Genomic DNA, 17,792 nt, shown 5'->3' with positions numbered 1-17,792 from the left:
CAGAAAAGTAACATCACATAATAAGGATACAGGTGGCTCCAAAGCCAATTCATATGCCATGCGTGATCTCCTGCCGACACTCCGTCGACCACACTCAATGGTCCGTAGAACTTCACTTGTACACCCACCGACACCTTATCACCCTCACTGGCCAGTCACCTCACAAACTTGCCCGAGCGAACGAAATTGAACTTGCGGCGCAAGCTCGGTTCACAAACTTGGTCACCTTCTCGGTGAACCGGATTCACAAAATTGGTTCATAACATGAACCTACAAACTTGGTGACCTCAGACTAAGTTGGACTGACTTCGACCAAGCCCTAACTGGCTCGAATAGTCCATACAGGTCTTAGATCGGGCCCACGAACTCACAAACTTTGCAAACTTCACAAACTTTACTCGAAAGTCGCCCCGAGCCACAAGCTCAAGGGTTTTGGTTCCAAAAGGTTCATATACATATGCCAAGTACAATTATACATTCAAATTAGGGTTTAGGTCGAGTGCGATAAAGTACACCCTCGCCTAAGTACCCTTTTCACACATCTCAAACACATAGCAAAGAAAACACACTAAACTGGCCTGAATACTTACCCAAAATCTGAAATAGCAAAAACACGAAGTCGGATCGAAATGAACAGCTAGTAGTGGGCCCCACCAGTTCCGCCCAGCTCACCACCGTCTGACATAGAAGATTGTGTCACATAATATCGCAAACGGCTACTATCGTGCCTAAAACAAGCAAAACGGCAAAAACGACACGCGCGCACGTAAATATGACGGACGGAAACGGAAACGGCCGTTAGCGGAACCGGCAGATTTGACACTCGTTTCTAGTTTACTCATAAGTTGAGCTACGAATATCGGATTAAGGCGTATGAGACGCCATATCGAAGCTTAAAGGATGAACAACAACTGTTATGAAGACATCCAGAACTGAAACTGGAGGCTTCAGTCCCAAATGAACCAAACACAATCACTTACGAAATCTGGCCAATGCACAAATGGTCAGTTTTGAGTGCAAACTGTTTTCTATGCTACACATGGTCAAAAGAGCTGAAAATTGGCAGTTAGATGGTTCATTCCAAATGGAACAACTTTCATGAAGGTCGGCAATCCAAATTCGGAACGGAAATTGGTCATCAGGACCAAAACAGATCTGACCAGAAAATGGTCATTTTCACGGGCAGGCCTTGTTTGCTCGGCTATATCTCAGGTTTTATAAATCCGATTCATGAAATTCCAAGGGCGTTAGAAAGCTCTGATATAGGGCTATAAGTTTGGTGTTTTGGTCGCCAGCCCAAACAGCTTGTAACCTAGTCAAATGTGAAGCCAAAGTTCCAGTCGTAAACTGTCCGGATATAAGAACAGTCCTGACATGAATTCTTATTTCGATCATAACTAGAGCTACGGGACTCGGATTTTGACGCACTTTATAGCATTTCGAAGCTGTGACCAAGATCTACATTTCTTATGACAGAGTTGATACCCAGATCGTACTCTATCAAAATCAAAAAAGTCACGGTCAGAAACTTTCCAAAAACGTAACAGAATTTGACGGTCAAAACAGGTCTGAGTATTTCGTTTATAACTCAGGATATACTAATCCGTTTAACCTGACATTTTACAGGAATATCCAAGACTTAAGGGGCTACAACAATGTAGAAGGCCACTCAGTCCAAATCCTAGCACAACTAGGTCAAATATGCAAAATACGAAACCAGAATTACCAAAACAGGTTTGCAAATCACATAATGCTGTAATGAGTCCAACTCAGTCTATACAAGTCCAAATGCATTGATTCCAATGGCATATGGTAGCTAAAACATTCCTCTATATTTCATCAGAAGACACCAACATCCAAATCCAAAGTAATTCCAGTCAAAATAGCCAAATACAAACGCAGTTCTGCCATCCTGATCAACCCAGAACAACCACAGTAAAATCGACATATCTCACTCTACACTAATCCAAATGACCTGAAATTTTACAGGCACCTCAAACACATCAATACCTACAACTTTCATGTTTTAAGAAAAATCCAATTCGGCCTCTAACCCTATGATCCAAAACCGGACAGAATAAGGGGTGATAAAACCCTAACTTTCCACAATTCAATCCAAACCCAAAATTGGTTGCAATTATCACTAATTCACACCTACTAGAGTCATTCCCCCTCATTATCAACCATCATAGATGACCACAACATCACATTTATATTAAACCAGAAAATTCCTCAAAAATATAAAAACTTCACCAAATCACTTCAAATCAAGAAATAAATCACAAATATCATCACTTTAGCCACTACTAAGCATAACTTAAGCATCATTAGGTGTAGGAGTATGTTCAATCATCACTTACCTAGTATACAAGAGAAGAGGAGTTGTAGACCACCTTAGCTCTTCCAAAAACTTCACCAAACTCACCACTAACACTAAATGGAAAGATTGTATGGAGTGGAAACTAGTTTGTGTGATTGATTTGGATGATTTGAGCTAGTGGAAAGCTTGAAGATTGAAGAAGTTTTCTTACTTCTTGGCAAGAGAGAGGGCCGGCCACAAGGTGAAAGAAAATGGTGATTTTTTTGTGAAATTTTTAGATATTTAACCATTTTGGTCAAAAGTCAAAAACATGAATAGTAAATCATAAAGTATAACCAATAAGAGAGTGACACTTGTCACCTCTTAAATGCATTCCTATCCCTTTCTTTTCCTCTCACATCAATCAAATTTCACTCTCTACTTATCTCTTAACACCCGATAAATTTCACACAGTATCCGGAATTTAACCTAATTGGCCGAATTTTTCCGAACTTTCCGCACTAGCGGGTCCCACGTCCGATATACGTTCTTATTTTCTCAAAATCTAACCAATACTAGAAAAATCATCTAAAAACTATATTTACTCATAAAATTATCTGGGGAATTTTTCTAATAAAGAAAATGTAGAAAAGGCGGGCGATAAATAATCTTCCACTTAAACTTTCTAATATTGTAACACTAGAGGTTTGCTAATCATTCAAACTTACTAAACCTTTGTAATTAAAACAAATCCTATATGTACTTACGTCAAGGCACACACTAGAATACCAAATATAAATTATAGCTTGAACCTTATAATAATAATACGTAAACTAGGATTTTCAAACTTAACCGAATTAGGGTTTCCTTCCTAGCCATAAAACCCTATTTTCCATACCGAATATCAAATAACCCTAATATCGCTATTTGTTTCTTTTCGAATCAGGATTAATGGGGAATTTTTGGGATTAAATGCCAACTAAATAAATGAAATGCAGAAAATAATTAATTAAAAGAAATAATTGGGAGAACTCTAGCCAAGGGTTCACTTCAGAAGTGGTTTATGCACTGATCATCGATTCACAGATAATTCCAACATTTATTAATAGATTAGTTATAGTTGTCATGCACGCGATAAACAACCAACATTTCCTTAATTTTTTGATAGTTAAGGTACGACCGTAAACTATTTCTTTAACCAAAAAATAACCCTAGGTACGACCGTAAGATTTAATTTCAAGATTGCATTTATAATTAGAAAGGCCCCATCCTAACTAATAAATACGTTACGAGGGTTTATTTAAATTAAATCATATATCCCCCTGACATAAATTCAATTATGCCTGTTGCTACTAAGACAGAAATAACGAACAATTACGGATTCAATTACCCCTATTTAGCAAAATAGCCTATATGAATAATTAATTATTGCGCACTAACTAATCATACACAAGGCTATAACAATTAAAAGTAGGGAACATATAAATATTAATAAATGAAGAAAATAATTAAAAATAGTTTAGATATCACAGTAACTGCTGAACCAATTCGTCAGTTGCCCCCTTGACTAGAATTAGGGATTTAGTTCCCCATAATTTGAGAACAAGCTACGCGTGTGGAGTTTGGAAAAGTTTTCAGATCAATTTTCCCTTGCTTCGGTCAACACCAAGAGAAAGTGCAAGGAATTTTTATTGCTTCCAATTTTCCGCCAAAGCATACAAATACAATGGTCTGATGTTGTCTCCCAATATCGATCAGAATTGAGTAAAAAGCAAATCCACAAAGTCCACAATGGCGGCTGCCTCTTAATTGCTCACAATGCTACGAGGAAAAGCTTTTTTCGATTGCTTCTTACTCAATTTGGTCAATACAATTGGAAAAGCTGTTTGCCAAGTCAACAATTGGGGCTTGTGTCCCCTGATTCTTTTTTTTATAGAGCTCCGGGCAAACCCCCAATCGAAGGCAATAAGAACCAAAAGAAAACCTAAGCCAGACGAAATTTTTTTTTTACAAAAGCCTACCTACTGCAGTCTAATACTTCTCTCTTTCTGTTTTTGGTCTCACCGAAATTCAAGGAGGGGATTTTCCCCTATCGGAAATTGTTATTCAAAAATTAAAACAAATCTCCCTCAAATAAAATAAAATAAAATCTATTACAATTAAGTTTCTTCAGCTTCTCAAGCGGACCCCACTGCTTGAGGTGCCCCACGTACGACAAATCTTCTGAATTTTGATTCTAAGCACTTTTCAGCATCAAATCCTGCAATTGGCACCAAAATCATATCTGAGTAGAATCCACCCAATTAGTGAAATATTTAGTCAAACAATTGTGCAATAATGCCCAAAATACCCCATGAAAATGCACCCTATCACATACCTTGGAGAAACATGTGGAAATGAATATAAGACTTCAACTGCATAGTGTAACTCAGCCCTTATATCCACATCAAGAGTTTCACCCAATTCAAGATGTTTGGTTAGGGCTACTTCCAATGCGTCTTTACCATCCAATTCAAAAGTTTCCTGCACAAGAGACTCAATAACACTCAAAGCAAAGACTAAGTTAGATTCCTCTGGATACTTCATCGCCTCAAAAATATTAAAATTCACAGTTTCACCATCGAATTCCATTGATAAAGTACCCTCATTCACATCTATTTTAGTCCTGACAATGCTATGAAACGGTCTACCTAACAAAATAGGTGACAGATTTAACGACTTTTCATCTCCCATATCCAGGATAGAAAAATCTGTTGGGAAACTAACTCATTTACCTGAACCAAGACATCCTCAACTAGCCCCTCCGGATAAGCATTGGTGCGGTCAGTTAGTTGGATTATGATGGCTGTTTCTTTTAATGGCTCAAGATTCAGGGACGCATAAATGGTTTTTGGCATCAAATTAATTGATACCCCTAAATCCAACAGAGCTTTCCTAATCGGTATATTTCCTATTTTGCATGGGATCATGAACATATCTGGATCCCCGCACTTGGGTGGGAGCTTCCTTTGGAGTATGGCTGATACGTTTTCTCCCACCACTACTCTTTCGTACCCTCTCAACTTCCTCTTATGGGTGCATAAATCTTTGAAAAATTTCGCGTACTTCGGTACTTGCTTAATTGCCTCCAGTAAGGGGATGTTGATCTCTACCTTCCGGAATACATCCAGGATCTCTTTCTCCTTCTCCGTCTTCTTTGTCTTCTCCAACCTGCATAGAAAAGGAGGTATATTAGATTTAAAGGGTATTGATGGAGTAAGAGTTATCTTAGGGTCTCCACGAATGCGTACTTCTTTTTCCATCTTCTTCTCGATTTCTTCTTCACTTTTGCTCTTTAGGTTTGTGGCGTTAGGCCCCTCAACTTTCTTGTCACTCCTCAATGTCATGGCACTAACATTCTTCGGATTTGTCTCGGGTTGCGATGGCAACTTTTCAAAAACTTGGGACTCTAAGCGATTAATTGCAGTCGTCATGTGACTTATTTGGGTCTCCAGATTTTTTATACCTGATCTAGTTTCCTACTGGAATTGAGTAGTACTCGTGATCAAAGATCTAGTTTCTTGCTAGAGCTGAGTAGTACTCGTGGCCAGACTCTTGATAATATCCACCAAAGAGCCTTCTGAATTGGAGGGCGGAGGTTGAGGCTTGGGTTGCCATGATTGCTGAAATCCTGGTGGACGATGTGAGAAAGAATTCTGTGGCCTATTCCCGTAGTTGAAGTTGGGGTGATCTCTCCAATCCGGATTATACGTATTGGAGTACGGATTGTACTGCCTACGAGGTGCGGGCACGCCTCCGGCTATGTCTACTTGTTCAGCTCCATCCTCTTGCAACATGGGGCATGAGTCAGTGGGATGGCCCATGTTTTTACAGATTCCACAAAACTTTGCTTGGTGCACGTTCCCCACAGCTAATTGCCAAACAAAAGATGTTAGCTCCGATAGCTGTTGCTGAATGGATGTCGTCTCCACCTCGTCACGGAAGCCAAACTGTTGAGAGTTCTCTGCCATTGCTTCAATAAACAACCATGCTTCTTTAGGTGTCTTGTTTGCCAGTGCTCCACCACTCGCAGTATCAATGATACTTCTGTTAGATGACTGAAGTCTCTCATAAAAGTATTGGATCAATAGTTGTTCACTAATTTGATGCTGTGGGTATCTAGTGCACAACTTATTGAACCTTTCCCAATAGTCATATAGGGATTCTCCAGGGTACTGCTTAATACTGCAAATCTGCTTTCTCAGACTTGCAGCTCGGGATGCAAGGAAGAATTTTCCAAAAATTTCTTTTTCAGTTGGGCTTATGTTGTAATACTACTTGCAGGTAGGTAATATAACCAATCATTCGCTGCATCCTTTAGGGAAAAAGGGAATGCTCTAAATTTGATCTGCTCCTCAATAATTCCTGGAGGCTTCATGCTGGAGCATACCACATCAAACTCTTGAATGTGTTTATGGGGCTCCTCACCCGAGAGACCATGGAACGTGGGTAAGAGGTGAATTAATCCTGACTTCAGTTCGAAAGAGGTATTCTCAGTTAGAGTTGGAAATTTAATGCACAAAGGTTGTTGGGGTAATTCCGGAGCAGCTAACTCCCTTAGTGTTCTTGTATTTGCCATAAGTATATCCTCTTGACCTGGATCACTTGAATCTTCACCACTTGAATCTATTGATTCAATCTCAGGATCAAGTCCCTGATATGCAGTGCTAGATTGCTCCTCTCTGAGCTGCCTAGTCTCTTTCGTAGTTCGGCGCGCGATTTTCTCTACCTTAGGGTCGAAAATCAAATCACCTGTACGAGAAGAACGAGGCATAAATTAGAAAAATGTCAGATAAATCCAACGAAAACAACTTAGAAAGAAACAAAATTAACCAAAACACCGTTCCCCGGTAACGGCGCCAAAAATTGACAGGTATCGAGCCTGTGTAATAATAATTACTAAAAAGTCCTATTTACCACCACAATTAATTATAGAACAAATCCAAGTACTGGAGTAGGGACTCTAGGTGTGCAATGAGTTACTTGATTCATCCTGTTTCCGAAGAGTTTGCTTGATCCGATATACCAGAATTGTCTATAAAAGTATTAAATTTGCATACAATGGCAAGTAAGGTTGATTCCACAGGGAACGGATAGGAAATTGTTTCTTTCCAAGTCAATAGAGCAAAATTGGGGGATATTTAATGGAATGAAAATAAAAATAAAATAAACAAAATTCAAAAGTTAACTCAACAAGTATAATTTACTAAAAATGGCAATTAATGAAATTCTACCCAAAGGATCAACTTTTCAGGCACAGTTCAATTAAATGATCATCGATGCAAAGATATTTCATTCATTCGTCACTAGGTTGGTTATAGTTATCAATAAACTTTGACAACCAATTCTTCTTTACTTTTTCGTCACTAGGTTGTGATTTTTCATTTTCATTTCTCTTTCAAGAAAGCTTTGAATAAAAACAAAATGACTAAAACATATTTTTGATGTCTTCTTTTTCTTTTTTTTCTAAAAACTCTACGCTAACTTTAAACTTAAAAGCTAAAACCAAAAATTAAAACTAAAAGTAAACAACGAATGCAAGCAATCTAAAATGAAAATCATGAAATAGATGCCACATAAAATTATTCAAAAATTTGGTGTCTACAAACTGTCGCGCCCCACTTTTGAAATGGTGTGAGTGGATTGTGTGGTGTGTGGTGTGCAATGTGAAAAGTAAAAGGCCATAGGACTTATAATGCGACGATTTGGCCAAGTGAAGTTCAAAAGGGTTTTTTGTATCAAAAATGGAGTCGCCACTTGGTATAGAGTTAGGGTGTACCAAGTCACCCAAAAATGATTTTTGTTTTTGAATAAAAAGTAAATAAACCCTTTTTGAGAACTTTTGGGTCTACGTAACCAAAAGAGGGATCGGGGGTCACATTTGACGAAGGGGAAGGCAAGGATAAAAATCCAAGGCACCCCTTCGACCTAGCCAAGGCTAGTTGCGTGACTTAAACCAATTTTCCCTAATTTTTTCTACCCAAGGTATGTATCGCTTATTGGATATGTCTATATGAATGCAAAAACCTAGACCTAGGGGGATTGGGGGAAATTTCTCTTCAAAGGTTGAGTGGTGCCAATCACATTAATTGTGAAGCCCAATAATGATCCTTTTGGAGAGGTCACACCTAAACCTAAATGACGTGAAAAATGAGTGGAATGCATGCCATGTGAAAGTGTGAGTTTGTGTGAAGTGAGAAAAATGATAAAAGTAATAAGATAAGAGTGAAGGTGTGCAAATGTAGATGAAAGTACTCGTGTGCGAGTGAAAGTGATAAAAAGGTGCATGTGTGCAAATGAAACAAAAGTGAAAGTGTAATGATAGAGTGGATTGAGAATGCATGAGCCTAGGGAATTCATGCATATTGGGTACGGGGAGACCTAAATCGTGACTTGATTTTCCCTTTGATTAGAAGGCGAAACTAGCGTGCTAAGGCTATCGAGTAGCCACACTCGCTCGTTTTCCTTATCGGAAGGGGACACTCAAGCAAAATGAACCCTATAGCTAGTATGGGATGCAAAACCTAAAATGAGGGGAAAAGGGGGTCGAGGATCATGCCAAATGATAAAACTAAGGAAAAATGCATGATATGTAGTGAACAGGCAAATGATGTGCTAACGAGGGGAAATCCCTAAGGGTCTAGCGTTGGACTAGCCCATTCTATGAATTCCGACTAGCGCTGGACTAGCGGAAACGTACATTCATCCATTCCACTCATTCATGGCTATGAAAGCAAGTAGACATGCCAAAACACTCGTAAACACATAGCACTTAGCACTTAGCATGCTCGACTAGATGCAAGAGCCTAATAAAGCAATTAAACATGTAGCAACAAAAACAAGCAACCAAGGGGAAGGGGAAATGGACCAGGTGCTCTCCGAGTGCTATCTATTACAAGCCAAGAGGTGTACACATACCCCATAAAAGCATAAAAGGGAAAGGGTGAATGGACCAGATGCTCTCCGAGCACTATCTATTACAAGCCAAGAGGTGTACACATACCCCATAAAAACTTAAATAAAAGTAAAAAGCAAGTAAATGCATGCAAGGAGGTAAGGAAAGCGAAGTAGACAGGCATATTCACACAACACGTAGGAGCACGTAAGGTCAAATGTAGTGCAAATGAGGGATAGAGTGTACCTCCCTTGAATTGACGCCCCAATGAAGTGAAATTATTCAATTACCCTCCAAAATAATAAAAAGGTCAAGGCACCACTTTATTTAAGAAAAATTAAAAGAAATGGGCAAAACAAGGCTCACTTAGTCATAAAGTCCCTAAAGTCATAACTTAAGTGCAATTTAAGCTAAGCATGGTAGTTAATTGAAGCAAACAAGCAATGAAGTTGCACAAATTAAAATTATCAAGGACCAATTTGATGAAATTATTCAATTGATTGGGCCATAGCAGGAGAAGGGGAGACTTGGGGGGTGAGGATGCAATTTTCTGGAATTAGTACATGCATGCGTGCAAACGTACGAAAGCATTCTCTGCATCAAACAAACCAAGTGATTATCATGCCAATTCATTCAACAGCTTCCATGATTTCTCAACAAGATTCGGCAAGCAAGATCCATTCAAAGCTTTCAACCAACTTCAATTAACAAACATGGCTAAACACCTCTGAAAAATATAATTCATGGCAGCACTTCATGCTAATGACAACTAGAAACAGTGGCTGCAACAACAAAATAGAATCTGCTGCGTTTTCACTGTCCTCAGGTTTCTGCAAAGTTTTCGGTCAACAATCTTGCTGCAATGTTCCCTCTTGTTTGTGCATCCGCAAATCATGAGACATTTAGACGAAAACATGCAATTCTATCCTTAATTAGTTACACCAGATTCAGCTAACAAGATGACCAAAAAAAAAACTAGCTTGTATGGGCTGTTATGGGAAGAAAAGAAAGCAGCAAATGATGAAGACGAAATGCAGCAAAAGAAAGGACGACACTTGCGGCTTCCTGTTGCAACCCTGCGGCTCCACTCATACACACAAAAAAAAAATGCACTAAGCTCATAGGTTTATCAACCCCAAACCAGTAAATATCTCAAGCGTTTAGTTAGCATAACCTGAACAAAGTTTTTGATTTTTGCACGCAAGCAAACAAATGCCAAAGACCTCTTTACTTCTGCAATTGCTGCTGCTACTTCCGCAGCTTACAGCAACTCAGAAAAATAATAAAATGCAGATGCAAACATTCAGCAAAATTGTTCAGCCAAAGAAACCCAGCACTAGTCAAATATCCTCAAACATGGATCTACTCTCTTTTATACAAAATCATGCTGGACAGAAAGCCAAGGAAAGAAAACTTCGAGCTTTGGGCAATCGAAAAAGAAAATCCACGCTGCTGCAACAAGCCAACTTCAAGCTTGTTGCAGCAAGCTTTCATGCACAAAATCTGCAACCAGACGAGGACCCATGCAACCGTGTGACCAAGAGTTTACATCATTAGACATTTAGACACAAAACATCCTAGAAACAGGCGACAAGGTTCATCAAAACCCTTTACTAGCCTTGAGCATGGAATTCACAGAATCAGGGAAAAGAATGCGCATACAGAAAGCTAGGGAAATAAAAATTCTGCAAATTTGTTCGTGCAGATGAAACTTATCCGAACCTTATGCATTAATTTATTTCCATCAGAGTCATAAGTTCAGCATAGAGGCTAGGAGAGGGACTTGGGATGAACATTCATGATAGACCACATTCGAGTTTCTGTCTCTCAAAACCAGTCCAAGCTAAACAAATCCAAGCATAAAAACAAGCAAAGCCGCAAGCTTTCTGCAATTCCCTTTCGGCCAAGACGTAAAACAGGTAAGAATCCAATACCTGAATGGAGAAAAGGCTCAAGATGATTCGGCCAGAAACCTCAAAACGTCAGCGAAAGAGCGCGGGCGATGACACAAGCCCTTCTTCGTCTTCGCGACTGAAGACCCTTTTGGTTTCGCTCCTCTCCAGCAGCCAACAGCTCCCCTAACAATCTTCTTTTTCCATCCTCAAGCTCACAGCTTTTCACTCAGCCCCCTACCACTCTCAGTCTCTCTGGTTTTGCTCGTTCATCAGCCCTCTCCCCTGTCCTAAAATTTTCTCGCCGTCACTTTTTGTTTCTCCAAGAAACTCTCTCGGCTCTCTCTGATAATTTTAGCCGTCGACCTTTCTTCCATCCCCCCCCCCCTGCGGCTGTCTTGCCTTTTTCTATTTATATCAAATGATCCTCCCTTCAACCCTAAAACCTCCGTCCTTTCTTCCTGTATTTGCAGCCCAAGGGGCTCACCCGAATCTTCACTTTGCAAGTCGCGGCAACTTGCATGCCGCGAATCAATTTCTTTTTTTTTTCTTTTTTTTTTTTAAAAAAAAAACTTAATAAATACAGAAATGATAAAATATAAATAATAATAACAAATTGACAAAAAACCAGGTAATAATAATAGTAATAATAATGAAAATAATTTAAAAACTAAACAACTAAAAACAACAAAAATGGCCATTTTTCCATCTTTTCACATTTTCTTTTTTCATTTTCATTCATTTTCTTTTCTCAAAAATAACTTAATAAAAATAACTAAAGTGCCCAAAGATTGAATTTAAAGAAATAAACATATTTTTGTGAACAAATTTTCCTTTTTCCTTTTTCTCTTTTTTTTCATTTTTCCAATCCAACTAAAGCCTATTTTTTCCTTTTTCTTTAATTTTCTTTTCTCCTTTTTTGTGATTTTTCATTTTCATTTCTCTTTCAAGAAAGCTTTGAATAAAAACAAAATGACTAAAACATATTTTTGATGTCTTCTTTTTTCTTTTTTTTCTAAAAACTCTACGCTAACTTTAAACTTAAAAGCTAAAACCAAAAATTAAAACTAAAAGTAAACAACGAATGCAAGCAATCTAAAATGAAAATCATGAAATAGATGCCACATAAAATTATTCAAAAATTTGGTGTCTACAGTTTGCCCCTCTTTGTCTGAGTTTTGAAAAAACTTGAGGCAAAGAAGTAGACACCAAATACTTACCTGTGTTATTCGGCTGCGAAAGATTCCAACGAACAGGAATTCTAATACGGGGCTGACCCGAACATGAAAAATAAAACGGGACTTACCCGAACAGAAATTTAAAACGGGACTGACCCGAACAGGAATTTTGAAATCGGGACTGACCCGAACAGGAATTTAAAATTGGGATAGACCTACGGGATAGACCCGGACAAAAATGTAAAATTGGGATAGACCCACGGGATAGACCCGGACAAAAGTGGGATTGACTAGAGATAGGAAATTCAAATCATGGGACTGGCCCGAACAAGCTTTAATCACGGGACTGACCCGAAAATGCTTTTGATCATGGGACTGACCCGAAAAATGCTCTTGATTGTGGGACTGACCCGAAAATGCTCTTGATCGTGGGACTGACCCGAATGAGCTTTTGATCATGGGACTGACCCGAAAATGCTTTTGATCGTGGGGCTGACCCGAATGAGCTTTTGACCGTGGGACTGACCCGAATAAGCTTTTGATCATGGGGCTGACCCGGATAAACTTTTAATCGCGGGACTGACCCGAACAGGCTTTTTTGATCGAAAATGCTTTTGAACTGACCCGAAAATGCTTTTGATCGTGGACTGACCCGAAAATGCTTTTGATCGTGGGACTGACCCGAAAATGCTTTTGATCACTGATGGATCATGGGACTGACCCGAAAAATGCTTTTAATCGCGGGACTGACCCGAACAAGCTTTGAATCGCGACTGACCCGAACAGGCTTTGAATTGCGGGACTGACCCGAATAAGTTTTGATCATGGGACTGACCCGAAAATGCTTTTGATCGTGGGACTGACCCGAATAACCTTTTGATCATGGGACTGACCCGAAAATGCTTTTGATCGTGGGACTGACCCGAATAAGCTTTTGATCGTGGGACTGACCCGAACAGGCTTTGAATTGTGGGACTGACCCGCATGTGCTTTTGATCATGGGACTGACCCGAAAATGATTTTAATCGCGGGACTGACCCGAACAGGCTTTGAATCGCGGGACTGACCCGCGGCTAGTGGCGATGCAAAATGAAATGCGCACTAGTGGGACTGACTTACAGCTAGTGGCAGAGTAAAATAAAAAATGCCTTGACAATCGGTCAGTAGGATTAAACCCGAGCCTGCCGTGATAAAATTTGTGTTGATTTTTGATTGATGATTTTTCTTTTTGCTTTTCTTTTTGACTTTTGAAAATCTTTCCAAAAAATTAATTTGCCCCAGTATGATGAATTTTTGCAATGTGAGTCCAGAGTTGATTCTGTATCGCTATGCTGTTGCATTTTTGATGAAATTTGCTTGCGACATTTTCATTCTGCCTTTGTTCACCGGAGGACTCTTTCTGGCACCGATTCCAGTGCGAGGTGTGATTACTTTCATCTGTGCATGCAGTTTTTCTGCAAAAGAGAAAAGAAAACAAAGAAATTGCCACCATCATTTGATCCGTTTTCCTTTGAGAATCGTGTAAACATGAGTCTTTCGATGCCTTTATCAACTTTTGTTGTGGCAGCCGATTGGGTTGGATTTTTCACCCTAAGGCTTTTCCGATTTACAAACTGATCAGGTATGTGCTTTGCCATATTGTGAAGTCTGCGTAACTGACTTTGTTGAACCTTAACCCTTTTCAGGAGATGACTGAACCCAAGTATGCTTCAAATAAACCACGGGGATTGTTATTCACCAAAATTCAAAGATAAAGAATGAAGTATGCAAGAAAATTCACATGTCATACAAGAATGCACACATAACCATTTTGTGCTTAAATTCTACAAAAATACCATGAATGCAAGAAATTTGGTAAAAATGAATTTCCTAAGCATGGATTTGCCAAAGAATGTTTTACAAAATGACACAGCTTTGGCCCAAGGATGCGTATTCGAATCTCTGAATATCCTTGTTCTGGAATTCAATATTGGCAGGGGTATGACAAAAATGAGGAGAAATCCAAATGGTTCAAACCACCAGTTGTTCCTCCTTGTGCTTGCTCATTGCGGAAATCTTACCTTGGCGCCCTTTCGGGTTTTCACCAAGGTTGCCCCCACTCCTTTTCTTTTGTTTTGTTTTTGTTTTTGTTTTTCTCTTTTCCTTTTCTTTTTCTCCTTTTCTTTTGAGGTTGCCCTTTCGGGTTTTTACCTAAGGAAGCAATGGAAGAGCTCAACCTTAATCGCCTCAGGAGTATGAGTTAAAGATTTCTGACATCAGTAAAATGCACTTCCCCTTGTAAGATTAGGCGAAGGCATTATGGACATCACTTGTCAGTTGATTAGCAAACTTTCCAATAGAAATACAGCAAGTGACGAAAGCCAGGACTTTGGGCTTTTGTAATGGGGTCAGGTGGGGTATTTCAAGAAAAGTTGAGGCTTGAAAGCAAATTTGATGAGAGGTGTGAAATAACCTGAGATTGCATCATTTTGAGATCATCTCCAAATTTTGAACAAAACTGAGGAGAATTTGCCCCAGTTTGATTGAATTCTTCTCTTTGTGCTTTTCATTGCATTTTCCTTCAAAAACTAAATTTGCCCCAGTGTGGGGTTCTTTCTTTTCCTCTTTTTTCTTTCATCTCTCTTTCAAAATAAATTTGCCCCAGTGTGGGGTTTGCAATCCTCAGGGGCTGCCAAACGAAAAAAAAATTATTGTTCTGATAGCTCAAAAGGGATGGTTAGGGATGAAATGTTTTGATTGGAAAAGAAGATGGCCTGACTTTTGTTTCGCCCCTTGCATGATTTCCAAAAGAAATTTGCATAATCAGAAATAAAACTTCTTACACATGTCTGAGTTGATAGGTTGAGAGATTGTTTGTCCGTCCATCTCTTCAAGGATAAGTGCTCCACTCGGTAGCACTTTTTTGAATGACAAATGGCCTTACCAGTTTAGGCCAAATTCGTCTTTGATTTCATCTTGCATTGGCAAATCTCGCTTTAACTCTTTGTCCTTCTTCTCTAAAGGACCGGTGGCGGACCTTTTTGTTATGAACACAGGCCATACGACATTCAACTGCCTTTCATCCATCAAAATCAATCGTCGGTGACGCTGCTTTAACCAATCAGCTTAGAACTTGGCAGAGGAGGGATTTCTTGATGAAAGGCTTTCTTAACGAAAGGATTTTCAATGAAGAGCTTTCTTAATGAAGGGATTTTTCAATGAAGGATTTTTAATGAAGGGATTTTTCAATGAAGGATTTTCTTAATGAAGGGACTTTTGGATGAATGGTATTATCGGAATCCAGAACAGTGATATTCAAAGGGTCAAATAATTTCATCTTTGGCCATTTAAAAGAATTAAAATTCAGGACAATAATCAAATAAACAAATTGTGCATTTAATAGAAAAACTAATCCAAGCGGAAACAAGACAAAAATTTAATTGCGAAAGATGTTCTCATGAAGCTATTCACATATGCAAGAAATGGGTTTTGTGAACTTTAGTAAATAACAATCCCTAGATTTATCAAAATTCCCTTCAAGAGGGAAGATACTCGGCCATCCAAATTGTGCAAAGCTCCTTCAGGATTTTCAAATTTCGTCGTTGGAGGTGGATGCCTCGAAGGTGTCCTGGTGTTCAGGAAAAGGATTTCTACTTATGATCGGCCCTTGTTCACCTCTTTTCCTTAGCACTATTTCTCCTGCCTCGATCATGTCTTGGACTTTGTGCTTAAGTGCCCTGCAATCGGCGGTTGAGTGGCCAGGTACTCCCGAATGATAGGCACAAATAGCATGTGGATTGTACCCAACAGGCATGCCATGAAGGTAAGTTGGAGGGGGAATCACGCCTATTTTGTTGGCAACCTTCAATTGCTCATACAATTGGTCCAAAGGCCTGCCTAGGTTGGTGAAGGTTCGGGTACGGCTTTGATTGTAGGTTTCAGTGGGTCGGGGATAGTTGTAGATGGGTCTATTTGGTGGGGGAAATCTTTGGTGGTAAGGAGGCCGAGGACGAGCTTGTTGAAAGCTTGGTTGAGGTATTTGTAAAGGGGTTGTAGGCGGGTTGGCATAATTTGAGCGAGGTCGAGGATGAGTGATATTGGTGTGGTAAACAGGATGAGGATTTGAGTAGTAGGGGTAAGGGTTTGAGTTGGTAGGGTATTGTCGAGGTCTGGGTCTTGGGACAGGGTTTTGATTCCAGGTGAAGGCAGTTTCCCCCTCTTTCTTTTTAAATTGCGGGTTCTTCTCACTAGTCCCCTGTCCTTGCAAAGCATCCAACTGGGATTTGAGGGCAGAGACATTAACAATCTTCCCAGCTTTCACGAAGTCATCGTACTCCTCAAGTTTATTGACAATGGCAGCGAACGAGCATCCAGTCATGCGGAAAATTTCTTCAAAATACGGGGGATCATGTGCTTTAATGAAAGTGCGTATGATTTCGTCCTCAGTCATCGGTGGCTCGACTTTGGCAGCTATCTTCCTCCACCTCTTGGCATAAGTCTTGTGATCCTCGGAGGGTTTTCTTTTTGTTCCTTCCAACGTGGTTCGTGTCGGAGCCAGCTCGCAGTTATACTCATATTGCCTTACAAAAGTATTGGACAAGTCAATCCAGGTTTTTATTTCTTCGGACTTCAAATTTGAGTACCAGTCGAGGGCATCCCCCTCCAGACTTTCCGGGAACAACCTTAGAGGCAGGTTCTCGTCGTCTACCGGCTTTCCCAACTTGTTAGCAAATAGTCGGAGGTGTGTCTTGGGATTACCCGTCCCATCGTATTTGTTGAACTTCGGAGTTTTGAATCCCTCAGGCAATTGTACATTGGGAAAGAGACAAAGCTCATCGTAGTCCAGGACTCCTTGCTTGTTCAACCCCTGACTCTTCCTCATAAACTCATCAAAACGATCAAGGCGTTTGAGCAGCTTTATATCAATGGGAGCAGAAGATTCCCCCATTTCTGCCTTGGTTTGAACAATATGGTCTGGTAGGAATGGCTCAGCAACAGGGTAATAAAAGGTATGTGGCTCAGGTGGTATATTTGAAGTGATTTGGGGTGGTGGACCTCGCGTGTGAGTAAGAAAAAATGAAGGATGAGGAGGGTAAGTGTATGGCAAATTTGTGGTGGGATAGGTGAAAGTTTCTTCGGGTGCAATAGGAAATGATGGAGTAACAGTGGCATGGGCCGAAGGTAGGACAAATGACTCTTGCTCAGGCTGTCTGGCGGGTACAGGTTCGGGTCGAACTCCGCTGCTAATTAGCTCATCATTCAACTTCCTTTGGGCGGCCATCTCATACGCCATCTCTCCAAACTTGGTAAGCATCTCAGTCAACTGAATCCCCGAACTTGCAGTCTCGGGTTGAGCGGTAGTAGCAAACTTATCTGACCGTTCCGGTTGTGAACTCATGTTTACACGACTCCTCTGGGCTCTACTGCGGGATCGCGTTATGATGGGGCTTCGACGAGAAGCTATGTTGAAATATCACCTGAGAATTTTTGACAGATTGCCTTTAGGTTCA

General features: G+C 39.9%; 1 protein-coding gene and 1 non-coding gene across 2 annotated transcripts; one reads left to right on the top strand and one right to left on the bottom strand.

Annotated features, from left to right (window-relative positions):
- Positions 1-5,862: 5,862 nt before the first annotated feature.
- LOC113755766 lies at positions 5,863-7,112 on the bottom strand. Its single transcript, XM_027299674.1, has 2 exons — positions 6,729-7,112; positions 5,863-6,612 (listed from the first exon to the last, which is right to left on the bottom strand). The coding sequence occupies exons 1-2, from the start codon at positions 7,110-7,112 to the stop codon at positions 5,863-5,865; spliced, it is 1,134 nt and encodes a 377-aa protein (XP_027155475.1).
- Positions 6,440-6,546, top strand: LOC113755770. Its single transcript, XR_003465737.1, has one exon. It is a non-coding gene; the product is annotated as a small nucleolar RNA R71 (small nucleolar RNA).
- Positions 7,113-17,792: the final 10,680 nt, after the last annotated feature.

This window comes from Coffea eugenioides, unplaced genomic scaffold (assembly GCF_003713205.1).
Source record: "Coffea eugenioides isolate CCC68of unplaced genomic scaffold, Ceug_1.0 ScVebR1_1712;HRSCAF=2612, whole genome shotgun sequence".
NCBI lineage: Eukaryota > Viridiplantae > Streptophyta > Magnoliopsida > Gentianales > Rubiaceae > Coffea > Coffea eugenioides.
Note: the sequence above shows the minus strand (reverse complement) of the source record. Positions and strands in the feature narration are given on the sequence as shown.